Source organism: Belonocnema kinseyi, chromosome 5, assembly GCF_010883055.1.
Source record: "Belonocnema kinseyi isolate 2016_QV_RU_SX_M_011 chromosome 5, B_treatae_v1, whole genome shotgun sequence".
In the NCBI taxonomy this organism is placed as follows: domain Eukaryota; kingdom Metazoa; phylum Arthropoda; class Insecta; order Hymenoptera; family Cynipidae; genus Belonocnema; species Belonocnema kinseyi.
This window is the reverse complement of record NC_046661.1, coordinates 87765667-87782559: the sequence shown is the minus strand read 5'-3', so window position 1 is coordinate 87782559 and position 16893 is coordinate 87765667. Positions and strand designations below refer to the sequence as shown.

The 16893-nt window shown below is 22.5% G+C and overlaps 1 protein-coding gene across 1 annotated transcript; it reads right to left on the bottom strand.

The window, feature by feature from the left end:
- Positions 1 to 449: 449 nt before the first annotated feature.
- Positions 450 to 7284, bottom strand: LOC117173309. The gene is made up of 2 exons (XM_033361801.1): positions 7186 to 7284; positions 450 to 877 (listed from the first exon to the last, which is right to left on the bottom strand). Exons 1-2 carry the CDS (start codon positions 7241 to 7243, stop codon positions 513 to 515), a joined length of 423 nt encoding a protein of 140 aa, XP_033217692.1. The 5' UTR covers positions 7244 to 7284; the 3' UTR covers positions 450 to 512.
- Between the last annotated feature and the right edge of the window lie 9609 nt (positions 7285 to 16893).

Below are 16893 nucleotides of genomic sequence, written 5' to 3'. Positions count from 1 at the left end.
TTCTCCAAAAAATGAATTTTCAACAAAATAGTTAAATTTCCAAAATATAAATTTTAAATTAAACATAAAATACTTAAATATTCAGTTAAAATATATTTTTAAACTAACAATACTAATTTCCAACCAAATAAATCAATTTTTAACAAAAATGTTGAATCTTTCACCCAAGAAAATAAATTTTCAACCACGAAAATTAATTTTGTACCATTAACCAAATAGTTGAATTTTCAACTAAAAAAAATATTAATTTTCAACCAAAAATTGAATTAAAAAAATATTTTTTCTAAATTTCTAAAAACTGGTACACTTACTCTCATTTCTGATTAAAACTTATTACATTAATAATTAATTTAAATAAATAAAACAGTAGAAATCCATTTTGATAGATTTAATTAGGCACACAAATCGTTACAATATAATCGCTCTTATAATAGTTATAATAATTACTTATAGAAGTTATTCTTATATACTGTTTTTGATAATAGGACTCATTTTTTTAAATCTCTTATCATCTAGATTATTTTTTTTTGCTGTAGGTGATGACTAGATGAACTTTTATAATATTTTTGTATATCGGGTTGTTCTTTAATTCTTCTTATTGATGTAAGCTCCTCAGGACGTGGATCTTGAAATTGCTTTGATTTATCTTGATTAGCTGGTTGATTTGAATTAACTGCTTGATTAATTGGAACATGCATAATGAAATTCGATCCATAATTCTGATGCTCATAATTTGGATCATTCGGATGAATTGGTGGAAGAGATCTTTCAGGAAAAGAAGGTAGGCGCTCTAATTTAGCGTGCTGTTCTTTATATACTTCACTATCTGTATCAACTGGTGGAAGTTTTTGTCGCCGATGCAGCTGTGAATTCAATTCTATAATGAAAAAATTTTAATTCAAAAATTTTCGATTTTTGTAGCTGACGATTTTTAAAATCAATCAATTGTATTTTTAACCAATAGGGATAAAATTTCAACCAGATGGATTCATTTTCCCAAAACAAGAATTTTTAACCAAATATATTCATTTACAACCAAAACAGTTCAAATTTCAATTTAAGAGTTTAATTTTAAACTAAAGAGAGGAATCTTACAAAATAAATTTATAACAAAGTAGCTCAACTTTTGATCAAACAGTTTATTTTCTTATAAAAAAATACATTTTCCGCCAAGAGGAATATGATTTTTTTAACAAAAAAGTTAATTTTCTACCAAACAGTTGTATTTGCAAATAGTATAATTTTTAAAAAATAATTCATTTTTCCAACAGGAGTTTAAATTTAATAAGAAATTTGAATTTTTTAGCAGAAAAGTTCGTTTTTAACTAAATTATTAAATTTTAAATTCAAAAAGACGGATTTCCTCAAAGCCACTTGAGTTTACAACTCGAAAATAAGAATTTTCAACAAAACAGTTTAATTTTAAAACTATGAAAGATGACTTTTTAACCACATATTTAAATTTCCAAGCTATTAATTAACTATTCTCCTAAAAGACAAATTTTTAACAAAATATATCAATTTCCAATGAAAAGAGTTTAAATTTTAATTAAACAGTTAAATTTTCAACTAAAGGGAGGAATATTAAAAAATTAATTTATAACAAAGCAGTTCAATTTTTAATCAAGCCGTTTAATTTTCTAATAAAACAATACATTTTCAACCGTGAGGAATATGATTTTTTCATAAAAAAGTTAATTTTCTTCTACCGAACAGTTGAATTTTCAAATAGTCTAATTTTTCTTAAATAATGAATTTTCCAACATGAGTTGAAATTTCATAAGACATTTGAATTTTTTTACGAAAAAGTTAATTTTTAACCAAATTGTTAAATTTTTAATTTAAAAAGACGGATTTTCTACAAGGCACTTAAATTTCTAACTCGAAAATAAGAATTTTCAACAAAAAAGTTTAATTTTTAACTATGAAAGATGAATTTTTAACTAAGTATTTAAATTTCCAATAACAACAAATGATGAATTTACAACAACAAAATTAATTTTTATCAAAAAGTTCAACTTTCAACCAAACAGATGAGTGTTAAATCAAGAAAATGATTTTTCTACTATATGTTTAAATTTTCATACCAAAAGAAAATTAATTTTTTACAAAACAGTTAAATTTTCTGTTAAAAAAAATTATTTTAATAATAATATTTAGCAAAGTAGTTCAACTTTGAATGAAAAAGTTTAATTTTCTACTGAAACAATACATTTTCCACCAAGAAGAATATTATTTTTTAACAAAAAAGTTAATTTTCTATCAAATAGTTGAATTATCAAATAAATAGTCTAATTTTTAAAAAATAATGAATTATTCCAACAAGAATTAAAATTTCATTAAAAAATCTGAATTTTTTAACAGAAAAGTTAATTTTTAACCAAATTGTTAAATTTTAAAGTAAAAGAGTTGATTCTTCTACATAACACTTGAATTTATAAACCGATAATAAGAATTTTCAAGAAAAATGTTTAATTTTCAACTATGAAAGGTGAATTTTCAACTAAATAATTAAATTTCAAAGCAATTAATTAACTTTCCCCCAAAAAGACGTATTTTTACGAATTTATATCAGTTTTCAAGGAAAAGAGTTTAAATTGTTATTAAACAGATAAATTTTCAACTAAAGGGAAGAATATTAAAAAATTAATTCATAACAAAGTAGTTCAACTTTTAATCAAAAAGTTTAATTTTCTAATAACACAATAAACTTTCCATCAAGAGGAATCTGATTTTTCAACAAAAAAGTCAATTTTCTATCAAACAGTTGAATTTTCAAATAGTATAATTTTTAACAAATAATGCATTTTTGCAATTAAATTAAATTTTTCATAAGAAATTTGAATTTTTTAACAGAAAAGTTCATTCTTAACCAAATTGTTAAATTTTAAATTCAAAAAGGCGGATATTCTCCAAGACACTTGAATTTACAACTCGAGAATAAGAATTTTCAATAAAAAAGTTTAACCTTCAGCTATAAAAGATGAATTTTCAACCGAGTATTTAAACTTCTGAAAAAATGATGAATTTCGCACAAGAATTAATGCTCTAACAAAAGACACGACTTTTCAACAGAAAAAAGAAAAGAAATTTCTACCAATGACATGACGTTTGACCAAAATAGTGAAATTTTTGACAAAAAGAAAAAAATTCCACAAATATTATAATTGTCAACAAGTGATGAATTTTCAAGAACAAAATTATTTTCAGTAAAAAAGTTAAACTTTCAACCAATTAGTTGAGTGAAATTAAGAAAATTATTTTTTCTACTAAATGTTAAAATTTTTAAACCAAAAAAATGAATTTTCTACAAAAAAAGTAATTTTCTATTTAAAAAAATAATATTTTGAAAATTAATTTTTGCAAAGTAGAATAGTTAATTTTTAACCAAATCGTAAAATTTTGAAATAAAAAAGACGAGTTATCTACAAAACACTTGAATTTACAAACCGAAAATAAGAATTTTCAACAACAAATTTTAATTTTCAAATATAAAAGATGAATTTTTAACCAAGTATTTAAACTTCCAATAAAAATGATGAATTTCTCACCAAAATTCATGTTCTACCATTAGAGACGACTTTTCAACAGAAAAAAAAAGAATTTTCAACCAATGAGATGACTTTTGAACAAAATAGTTAAATTTTTGACAAAACAAAAAAAAATTTCTACAAAGTCGTATAATTGTCAACTAACATAATGAATCTTCAAGAAGAAGATTAATTTTTACTAAAAAAGTTCAACCTAAGCCAAGTTAACTTTCTACTGAAACGATACATTTTCCACCAATAAGAATATAATTTTTCATCCGAAAAATCAAAAGTCTGAATTTTTTAACAGAAAAGTTAATTTCGAAACAAATTCTTAAATTTTAAAGTAAAAAATACGGATTTTCAACAAAACACTTAAATTTCCACTCCGAAAATTAAAATTTTCAACAACAAATTTTAATTTTGAACTATTGAAGATGATTTTTTAACCAAATAATTAAATTTTCAAGCATAACGATGAATTTCCCCAAAAAAAATAATGTACTGCCAAAAGAAACGACTTTTCAACAAAAAATAGTGTATTCTCCACCCAGGTTTATTTATTTATTTATGGTAACTTACCATAAATTGCTCAAAATTCAAATAAAAAATGTCTAGAAATTTCCGGAAATTTATGAAAAATTTGGTCATTTTGGGTAATTTATGGTAAATGACCATAAATTACCCAAAAATCAACTTGAAACATTTTTATAAATTTCCGAAAATTTATTAATTTGTTAGGTAATTTATGGTAATATTAGGTAACTTACCATGAAATACCCAAAATTAAATTTTAAGTGTTTATAAATTTCCGGAAGTTTATGAAAATTTCCAGTTAGTTATGGTAATTTTACAGGTATATATGGTAACTTATAATAAATTACCCAAAATTCAATTTGAAACGCTTTTATAAATTTCCGAAAATTTATTAAATTTGTTGGTAATTTATAGTAATATTACAGAAAATTTATAATAACTGACCGTAAATTGACCAAAATTCAGTTAAAAATCCTTTAAAATTTCCGAAAATCTATCAAAATTTTCAGTCATTTGTGATAATATTACAGGTAATTTATAGTAACTCACTATAAATTGCCCAATGTTAAATTTAAAAATTTCTAGAAATCTCAGAAAATGTATGGAATTTTTTGTCATTTATGGCAATTTTATAGGTAAATATGGTAACTTACCATCAATTACCAAAAAAAAATAATAATATAATAATAAAATTATGATAATATAACGTGTAAATTATGGTAACTTACCATAAATTTCCCGAAATTAAAGAAAAAAATGTTTATAAAATTCCTGAGATTTATGGAAATTTTCGATCACGAATGGTAATTTTACAGGTAACTATAGTAACTTACCATAAATTACCCAAAAATCAATTTAAAAACGTTTATACATTTCCGGAAATTTATGTAAATTTTCGGTTAAAAAATTCTATTAAAAAATGTTTATAAATTTCCAGAAATTTATGAAAATTTTTCAGTAATTTGTGATAATATTGCAGGTAATATGTAGAAACCTACCATAAAGTGCCCAAAATCAAATTAAAAAATGTTTATAAATTTCCTAAGATTCAAGCAAGTTTTCGGTAATGTATGGTAATTTTACTGGTAAATATGGCAACTTACCATAAATTAACCAAACTTTAATTTTAAACATTTTATATATTTCCGGAATACTGAAAAACATGTCCAACAGAATAATTAAATATAATTATATAATAAATATAAACTTTTAACAAAACTGTTCATTTTTATTAAATTTTATAATTCAAAATGTGGATTTATAATTTTTTTTAAACAACAAATTTTCAACAAAATAGTATAATTGTTGACTAAAATGATGAATGTGCAATAACAAAGCATCAGTTACAAACCGAAAATGGAACATTTAAATTTTTTGATACAAAAATAGATTTTTAAATAAAGAACTGAATTTTCCATAAATTAGGTAAATATTAAACCAATAAAATGATTTTTTAACCAAACAGTTGAATTTTCAGTTACAAAAATTAATTTTGATCTATAAAAACGAAATTTCATAAAAATAGTTAAATCCACAATCAAATACAGTGAAACACTTCAATAACCCTCCCTTCTATAGCTATTCCGAGAATTGAAGCCGCGCCGTAGGTAGGTAAAACAGGAACGGCGCGGGGGCCGCGGGGTCTGTGGTTGTCACTCAGGCGAGCAGTCAAGTGTGAACAAACAAAAGCGGAGCGGGCTATAATGAGTTTGATCACACTCAAGGTCAGCCCCAAAATCGGCGCTATAAAAGAGTTTTACTCTACTTTAATTTTCTTCTAAATTATCAAATTTTCAAGCACAGAAGACGCCTTTCCTACAAAACAGTTGAATTTTCGTTCAAATAATTAATATTTAAATCAAAAAGATGAATGTTCAAAATGATGAATTTTCACAAGAAAAAAAAGAAAATTTTCTATTAAAATAATGAATTTTTTACGCAATAGTCTAACTTAAAATCAAGTAATACATTTTTTAAATTTTGATTCAAAAACATTAAGAAGATAGTTAGGTTTTCAACCCAAGACATGAGTTTTGAATAAAATCGCTTAATTTTTTTAAACAAAATACAACAAAATAGTTAAATCTTCAATCAAATAGTTTAATATTCTATCAAACAATAAAATTTTGAAGCAAAAAGAGTTTATCTAAATAATTGGAATTTGTAACGAAATAATACATTTTTGAACCAAATTTTGATTTGTAGAACAAAATGATAAATGTTCAAAAAAAATGAAGAATTTTCAAATAAAAATTTTCAACATCAAACTTGTAATCAAGTAGTAAATTAAAAATTTGTTGTTTTCAAAGACAATAAGAAAATAGTTAGATATTCAACCAGACACAAGTTTTTAACGAAGTAGTTAAATTTGTTTCCAAAATTATTCAAAACAGGTGGTTCAATTTTCAACCAATAAGGTTTATTTGCTACCAAAAAAGACAATTTGCAATCAAAAATAAAATAGTTAAATTTTAACTTTAAAAAATTAATAAAAAAAAAAAGAATTTTTACTCAATTAATAAATGTTCAACTAAAAAAGGGCAGTTTTCTACCAAAAATGAAATAAATTTAATTTTCAGTTAAAAAATTTAATTATAAAGAAAAGAATTTTCAACAAAATACTTTTAATTAATTTAAAGTTTAATATAAAGAAAATTAACTAAAATGACAGCTTTTGACCAATTGAAAATTTAAAATAACCTTACTTAATTATAAAAATTAAAGAACAATTGTTCAATTGAACAATTAAACAATAAAAATTGTAATTGGGGCAATGTTAATATTATTTAAAATTGTTATGATACAAAACAAAACGCTTGGAATGTTTACTTTCATTTATGAGTTATGACAAATTACTTGATTTTAGTTGTGATTTATATTTTATTTTAACTAGTGCTAAAATTAAAAATTATTGCTTAATTATAATTATTAATAATGAAATCTCAAACGCTTCTTTTCCTGGTATTGACCAATTCCGCCGTTTCAGTGAATCGTGCGTAACATTATGCGATGTGCGTAATAAGCCGCAATTATATGTGGTGTGCGTAATAAGGCGCAATAATGAGTAAAAGTATATTAATGGCAAAATAATGCTAATTTTTCGATATATTTCTCTTACCAATAAAATTGAGGAACACGGCAAAGGCCAAGAGCAGACTTTTAGACACGCACTTCATTTTCTCAAGGTAGCGTCAATTTGACAACTATGTACTTAAGCAGGGAATTTCTGCGTTTATATACCCTAACTCTAATAATATTTTCCTTTGAATTATAAGGCTTTTACACTCCAGTACGATTGATATATGATATGATTTTATATCATTTTAATTAAAATTATCGTGAATTTGCAAGCGTTGCGGGCGTATCCCACTTTTTTTAGGCGGAGGGAATGTTTTTTAAATAAATATTGTGTGTTGCGTAGCATGTTAAATTTAATAATCAGAAAATAATGAATGATATAATAATGAAAAAATAATGAAAATGATACCTACTTTTAACTTTACAGATGGAGAGAAGCAATAATCAATTAAATTTAACAGAAATGTTTGTTTAAACAATTTATGATTATTTATCAAGATATGCTCTTTGAATAATGCTAGAAATATGTGGTTTTTTCTGGAATATTCCAATTTTAGTCCACTTTTACTTACGCCGAGCTACAAATTATTTCAATTTAACAAACATAATTGTTTAAAAAAATTATTATTGTTTATGACTATCTTTTTCTATATTAATGTTAGATAGTTGCGGCTTATTCTAAATTTCTTATTTGTTATCTAATTGTTATTTAGAGTAAAATAGTAATATATTTAATTCGATAAACATAATTGTTTAAACAATTAGTTATCATTCTAAGTAGCATTATCTTTCCATACACTGAAAAAAAAATTATTGGTACCAAGTAAATTTATCTTAACTGAAGTAATTGAAAGTCTTGTTTATTTTCAAAGAAACATTTATTTGTGACAAATAAATACGATGTGTTGATCGAAGCGAAATATTTCTTTGAATGAAAGAAATCTTAATTAAAAAAAAAAGATTACTTCCTTGGAATAAATATTTATTTGTTATGAATAATTTAATTCTAATAATTAAATGAAATATTTTCTTCCACCGAAGAAATAAAAATTTACGTGAACAAAATTTCTTGTTCATATAAATAAATGCTCCATTGCTATAAATTCATGAACCCTTTGTGACTAAAATTATAGATTGTAATTTAATTAATATTATTTTGAATTAAATTATTATTTCGTTGATTTAAATAAACCTAAATTCTTGATTCAAGCATGGAAAAATTATTGCTTTAAATGCGTCCCGAATCAGTTCAAAGAATCGAACTCTTTCAATCAAATATATATTTCTTTGAACGAAAAATCACATTTCAACGAATTAAGGAAATAATTTTCTTGAATGTAAGAAATATGTATTTCAATCAAGAAAATATAGCCAAAGAATTCATTTTTTTAGATCAACAAAACCCAGTGAGCACACGATTTAGCGACGTCCTTACGACATCATTACGACATATTCACGACAACTTTACGACATCCTATGTCCATGTCGTTTCGGTGTCTTTGCGATATCGTAAGGACATGGTCAAATCATACGACTTATTTATGATATCGTAAAGACACCTTAACGACATAGACATAGGATGTCGTAAAGTTGTGGTAACGATGTCGTAACATTGTCGTATAGACGTCGCCAAATTTTGTGCCCACTGGGAAGATATATGCCTGGTTTAAATAAAAATTACTTCTGTTACAGAATATTTTCTTGATCAACCTTTCAAATAGAGTCACGTAATTCAAGTTAAAAAAACGTAATTTGTCAAGCAATTTATTATTATTTAAAACAATATCTACATTGAATAATGCTAGAAACTTGCGGGATTATCTAAAATATTCAACTTTTTGTCCATTTTTTACGTATAACAACGCTAAAATTGATATAATTCTACAAATATAACTTCATAAATAAATTATTATTGTTTATAACTATCTTTCCCTGTACTAATGCTAGACATTTGCGGTTTTTTCTTAATTTTTCGAGTTATTTTCAATTTTTCAGTTACATATATATTTAAATATTCATCATTTTAGTTAAAAATTCAATTCTTCGATTTGAAATTTTAATATTTTGTTTAAAATTCATTTTTCAAATTGAAAATGTAACTAATCTATAATTTTTTATTTTAAAAGTGATAATATTAATTAAAAATTCAAATATTTTGTTGAAAATAAGTATTTTTTGGTAGAAAATTTATCGTCTTGGTTGAAAATTCATCTCTTTTGGCTAATAATTCAACTATTTGGTAGCAAATTAACTTTTTTGTTAAAAATTTATATTTTTTTATAATTCAACGATTTGCTTAAAAATTAAACTTTTCGTGTACATTGAATTATTTGGTACAAATTTGACTAGTTTCTTCTAAAATTACATTTCCGGGTTAAAATTTCCACTATTTGGTTAAATGTTGAACGCTTTTGTTAAAGATGAATTTGTATTGTTTGATAATTAATATTTTTAACTAAAAATTCAACTATTTCCTTTGTGGTTGCAAAGTGATATTTTAATAGATAATTGATAATTAATATTTTCTAATTGAAAATTCTACTATTTGGTTTAAAAATCACATATTTTGTTAAAAACTTTGCATTTTTTGGTAGAAAATTAATCATTTCTGTTAAAAATTATTTAATTGTAGTTAAAAATTCCATTGTTTGGTGGAAAATTCAACTGTTTTTTTTAAATAAATTTAATATCGAAAATGTAACTTCTTCGTTAAAAATAAAATTATTTTTGACAGTTTATATTTTGTCGTAAACAATTCTCCTGTGTGTTTTTATTTCGGTGAAAATTCGATTGTTCACAGGAAAATTTATTTTCTTGATTAAGGATTAAACTATTTTCTTAAAAAATCTTTTGCTTTTGAATAAATAAGAAATTCTTTTGGCTAACAATTTAAATATTTCAGTTGAAAAATCGACTATTCTAGTTTTAGTTGAGAATTTCTTTTTTGTTTCACAATTTTATTGTTTGGTTGATAATTCAACAGGGTTGTTGAAAATTTATCTTTCTTTTTTAGTTAAAAGTAGAAAGAAATTGTGGGAAATTTTTATTTTTTAGTGGAAAATTAATGTATATACTTCTTTTTGTTGTTAATTCAGCCATTTGTTTGAAAATTTGACTATTGGCAAATTTAGATATTTTGTTGAAAATTTCTTTTTTTGTTAGAAAACTATCTTTTTGATTGAGAATTCATCCCGTTTGGCTTCATTGTTAAAAATTTACATTTTTAGCTTAAAAATTAATTTTCTTCATTAAATGATGCAGTTTTTTTTAGGATTTATGTTTTTAAATCAATGTTTTTAACTATCACGTGACTATTCCATTTTTGATTGAGAAGTGGTATATTTTTAATTGAAAATTGAGCTTTTCGAGTGGAAAATTCTACTACTTAGTTTAAAAATCACGTATTATGTTAAAAATTCGTCTTTTTTGGTAGAAAATTAATTTTCTTAGTTAAAAATTCATCTTTTTTGGTTAAAAACGCAAATAATTTGTTGAAAATGCAATCATTTTGTTAAAAATGTTGCTTAAATCATTTTGTTTAAAAAGCGATATTATTAAATAAAAATTCAAGTCTTTTTGGAAAATTTGTCTTTTTTGGCAGAAAATTTATCTTCGTTGTTGAAAATTCATCGCTTTTGGCTAAAAAGGCAAGTATTTGGTTGAAAATTCAACTATTTTGCTAAATATTCTATTTTTTGTCAAAAAATTATTATTTTAATTCAAAATGTAACTATTCCATTTATGGTTGAAAATGTATGTTTTTTAGTGGAAAGTTGATGTATTTTGTTGAAAAATCGTCTTTTTCAATACAAAATTAATCTTATCGATGGAAAATGAATGTTTTTTGTTGGAAATTGAAATATTTGGTTAGAACTCAATCTAATTTTTACAAAATAACAAATTTTGTGAAAAAATCATTTGTTTATAGAAAATTCGTCTTTCTGAGTTGAAAATTAATCTTCTTGGTTAAAAATTCAAAACCTTTGTGAAAAATTACCTTAATATTGAAAATTCGAATTTTTGGTTAAAATAGAACTATTTTGTTGAAAATTAATGTTTTTTTAAAATTAAATTAACGATTTACATAACAAACTTAACTTTTTTATGTCAATTTAAATTCAACTATTTAGCATAAAATAAACAATTTTGTTGACCATTCTTATTTTTGGGTGAAGAATTCAATAGCTTTGTTTGAAATTTTTATTTTTTTTTTCTAAAATAGAATGATACGGTTAGAAATTTGTCTTTTTTAGAAAACGAATTATTGATTTTTCTAGTCGAAAATTCACCTCATTGGGTTAAAAATTCATATTTTTTGATAAAAAATTAATTATTTTGTTAAAATTGATCTTTTTAGGTGGAGAATTCATATTATTTTTTCTTAATTGAATTATCTGGTTAGAAATTAATCTAATTTCTATAAAATGAAAACTGTGTGAAAAAATCATTTTTTTTTTTAGAAAATTAATCTTTTATTGCGATGAAAATTAATCTTTTTGTTGACAACTTATATTTTTGGGTGAAAAATTCAACATTTTCGGCGAAACATTTTTTTTTGTCCAAAATGAAACGTGCTGGTTGGGAATTGATCTTTTTTGCTATAAAATTAATGCTTTTGGTGGAAAATTGATCTTTTTTGTTTAGAAATTCATCTTTTTATAACATTAATTTTTTGTGTTAAAAATTTATTTTTTGAGTTAAAAAATCAGATTTTCATGTAGAAAATTGGACTGCTTTGTAATCAACATTTCCTTTTGGCTTGAAAATTCACTAATTTGGTATTAAATTAAATTATTTGGTTGAAAATTAATTTTTTTGTTGAAATCGACACATTTTAAAATTTAACAATTTGCTTAAAAATTATCTTTTTTTATGAACAATGAATTTAAATTGACTTTTTTTGTTTGTTGAAAAATCATGTTTTCGGGTTAAAAATTTAACTGTTTGGTTAAATATGGAATTGTTTCGTTGAAATTTCTTCTTTTTTTGTGTGATTTATTTTTTTTTTACTAAAAATGTAACTGTCACATTTTAGGTTGCAAATTGATATTGTTATTTAAAAATGGTTTTTTTTTCTTCTAGTCAATAATTCAACTATTTTGTTAAAAATGATATTGACATTGAAAATTCAACATTTTGGTCAAAAAAAGAAATGTTGTATTCGTAACTCCTATTTATGGCTGGAAAATGTGGTTTCTTAAAAATGATTTCTTGTTTTATTAAAAATAAATTTGTTGTCTGAAAATTAAACAATTACAGTTAAAAATCTTTTCTTGCATTTTAAGTTTGGAATTAATGCTTTTTGGTTCACAATTTTATCATCTGGATGATAATTCATACGTTCAACTGTTTTCAACAGTTTTGTTGAAATTTATTTTCCAAAATAGAACGATCTAGTAGGAAATTTGTCTTTTTAGTTAAAAAATTAATGTTTGTGGTCGATAATATGCCATTTTGTTGAAAATTTATTTAATTAGTTGAAAATTAATTTGTTTATATCTAATAGTATTTTAAAGAAGGTTCTAGAGAACTTTAAATTTGATAAGAAAAAAGTTTAATAAAAGAATTGTGTGCTTTAATTTTTATTGAAACAATGAGGAGGCTTTATTGTGAAACTTGTAAAGTTGTAAATATTATTATCTGAATAAACCGAAAAATGTTATACTTACATTAATTAATCACATTCTTAATCGGTCAATTTTTCATCTGTCGTTTTAACTTTTTCAGATTTATAGAGATTACTAATAATTTTTAAACAGAGAAAGCAACATACACTAAAAATAAATATTTTCAAGTTCCACAAAATTGTCTTCTAATTCTTTAAATATCGAAGAAAGTGATTCACAATCGCGTTTTTTTATTAGAGTATTTTGCCATTTTTCCCATTACCATCACCATTTTTTTATGAATTTTTTAAAGAAGCATTTTAAAAAATTTTAAATTTAAATCAAGCAATTCTCAATACTTTAAAATAATATAATTCTCGTTTTTAACGTTTTGTATCAATAATTTATTTTACTTTTTTTAATTATTAAATTTGAAAGCTTTTAATTCAACATTGATCAATGAAAATTGTTTTCAGTTCAAATTTATTTAATTTGGCATCCTTATATTAAAACAAGTTAATTATTTTATAATTGTTAAGGATGATAAAATAAAAATTGTTTACTTGTGTAAAGTTCATTATTTATTTCGAGCAATTATCGTTAAAGCGATTTTTACGTTGATAATAGATGTATATTTACACTAACTTGATAATTTTATTAAGATATTATTAGGATATGATTGTTTTGTTATCTTAACAAATAATGTTTTATTGATAAAAAAAACTTTTGAAATTGAATAATTAAACAATTTTTATAAACCTTAAAAATGTATTAAAAGAACAAAAAATTAAAACGTGACAAGTTTATCTTGTTTAGTAATACTAATCTCGACTGGTTTTTTACATGTATTTTGGGGAATTTGAGCTAAACTCAGATTAATGTAAATTGTTCAAAATAAGTATTTCTTTATTTAAATAAAGATGAAAACGCAAAATTCTTTTATTGAAATTTTTTTCTTGTCACGTGGAAATTGCCTTGTACCTTTTTCAAAATAATTTTATATATTGATACAAACTGATTTTATGAGGAAAAGTTAAATTCAAAGGAAATGGTGAATTTTAAAGAAAAAGATTAATTTTCGACCAAAAGCAATAGGTTTCTACTTATAAAGGCAAATTTCCAACTAAATGGTTTCATTTTTGACAAAAAAAAAACACATTTTTAAAAAACTGTTGAATTTTCAATATCAAGTTAATTTTTAACAAAATAGTTTAATGTTCAACAAAAAAGATTAATTTTTGTTATTTCAAATTAAATGATTTGGTTAAAACTTAATATAATTTGCAGAGAATTATATAGTTTTGTGAAAATATAATTGGCTTGTTGAAAATTCGTCTTTTTTAGTTAAAAAATAATCTTCTTGGCTGAAAATTCAACAATTTTGTTAAAAAATAATTTAATATTGAAAATTCATTTTTTTAAATTAACGATTTACTTAAGAAATTCCACTCTTTTATGTAAATTAAACTATTTGTTTTAAAATCAACTTTTTTCTTGAAAAATCATATTTTCTGTTTGAAATTTAACTGTTTGGTAAAAAATTAACTATTTAATTCAAAATGTAACTATTCCATTTTTGGTTGAAAATTTAACTTTTTTATTTCAAAGTTTATGTATTTTGCAGAAAATTAATAATCTAAGTTAAAAAGTAAACTATTTTCTTAAAAATAATTTAATATTTAAAATTCAACTTTTTGTTTTGAAAATTAACTTTTTTGTTAAAAATTCATATTTTCGGGTAAAAATTCAACAGTTTTGCTGACGTTTTTTTTGTCTGGTCCAAAATATGACGATCTAGTTGGAAATTTGTCTTTTATGTAAAAAAAATTATGTTTGTGGTCGAAAATTCACATTTTCGGTTGAGCATCATTTTTTAAATGAAAATTGAAATATTTTATTAAAGATTAATTTAGTTTGTATAAAATTTAAAACTCTGTGAAAAAATAATTTTTGTTGTTGAAAATTCTTCTTTTTTAGGATGAAAATTAACCTTTTTTTTATCAATAAAATTCAACTTTTTGGTTGAAAATTAACTTTTTTGTTGATAATTCATATTTTTGGATCAAAAATTTAACAATGTTGTTGAAATATTTATTGGCCAAAATGAAACGATGTGGTTGGAAATGTATATTTTTCGCCATAAAATTAATGTTTTTGTTAGAAAATATTAGTTGTTGTTGACCAGTGATTATTTCAGTAGAAAATTCAGATTTTCAGGTTGAAAATGGTTGTTTTGCAAAAGAAATGTTCTTTTTGACTTAACAATTTACCAATTTGGTAGAAAATTATATTATTTGGTTAAAAATTAAGTTTTTTTTTTAAAATCTATATTTTTTTAAATTTGAGGATTTACTTAAAAATTATTATTTCTTAAAATGTGAACTTAACCATTGAGTAGAAAATTGATTGCTTTTTTGAAAAATCAAACTGTTTTATTAAAAATTCATTTTTGTTGTTGTTTAGATTAAATTTTTTAACTATAAATCTAACTATTCCATTTTTGGATGCAAAGTGATATTTTTAAATAAAAATCTATATTTTCTAGTTAATGTTTAACTATCCTATTTTCAGCTGGAAAATTTGAGTATTTTCTTAAAATTTTTTTATTTTATATTGAAAATAAATTTTGCTGTCTGAATGAATTTTTTTCAGCTGAAAATCTACTCTTGTGTTTTTAGTTTGGAATTTAGGTTCTTTGTTTAACTTTTTAAAATTAGCATAATAATTCAACAGTTTTCTGGAAATTTTATGTTTTTGGTCAAGAATGAAGTGATCTGATGGTAAAGTTAACGTTTTTGTAGAAAATTCATTTTTTTTTTTCATTTAATGATTAGCTTAAAAATAAACTTTTTTTATGTAAATTGGACTCTTTGGTAGAAAATTGACTTTTTTTGAAACATATTTTCGGGTCAAAAATTCAACAGTTTTGTTGCATTTTTTTTAAATAGAACGATCTAGTTAAAAAATGGTCCTTTCAAGTAAAAAATTAATTTTTGCCTATATATAATAGTATTTTAAAGAAGGTTCTAGAGAACTTAAATCATGATAAGAAAAAAGTTTAATAAAAGCTTTGCGTTTTAATTTTTATGAAAACAATGAGGATGCTCAATTGTGAAACTTGTAAATATTATTATCTGAATAAACATAAAAATTCCCTACTTATATTACTCATTATAATTATTCTTTGTCAATTTTTCACATGTTGTTTTCACGTATACAGATTTACAGAGATTAGTAATCATTTTTTAAATAGAGAAACCAACGTAACTGATAATAAATATTTTCAAGTTCCACAAAATTGTTTTCTAATTTTTTTAATAAAAAAGAAAATTATTAACATTTTCTTTTTTTATTAAACTATTTTGCCATTTTTCCCCATTCCATAATCATTTTTTTTAATGAATAAATACAACCCTGAATGAATTAATATAATATTTTTGAAGTAGAATTTTCAAAGCTAAAAAATTAATTCAAAAAATTTTCAATATTCTTAACTAAAATAATTCTCATTTTAACGTGTTCTCTTAATAATTTTATTAACCTTCGTCTAATTATTAAACGTGAATGCTTTTAATTCGATATTGATCAATGAACATTGTTTTCAGTTTCAATTTATTAAATTTTGGTATCCTTAAATTAAAACAAGTTAAATATATTATAATTGTTAAAGATGATAAAATAAAACTTGTTTACTTGTGAAAAGTTCATTATTTATTTCGAGCAATTATCGTTAAAACCAATTTTAGGTTGAAATTAGATGTATATTTACACTAACTTTATAATTTTACTAAGAAATTATTAGGATATGGTTTTTTTATTATCTTAACAAATAATGTTTTATTGCTAACGAAAATTCAAATTTATGTAATTAAACATATCTTAGAAACCTTAAAAATATATTAAATGAAAAAAGTCATTAAACATGACGAGTTTTTCTTTTGTTTTACTAATAATAATCTTGTCAAGTTTTTTCATTTATTTTGGGAATTTTATTTAATTAATAATTAGCGGAGCTAAACTGAGAATAATGTAAACTGAGCAAGGCATTAAAAAAGTATTAATTATTTAATAAGTCATACAAATTTTTTAAAATGATTAAAAACATTTCTACAGAAACATGTATTTTAGAATTAAATGCATTT

Bases quoted from the DNA above. Each gene is read 5' to 3' on its own strand.
- LOC117173309 (XM_033361801.1), bottom strand. From the start codon at position 7,243: ATGAAGTGCGTGTCTAAAAGTCTGCTCTTGGCCTTTGCCGTGTTCCTC. The intron at 878-7,185 runs GTAAGAGAAATA...TTTTCATTATAG, and splicing joins CGTGTTCCTCAATTTTATTG to AATTGAATTCACAGCTGCAT.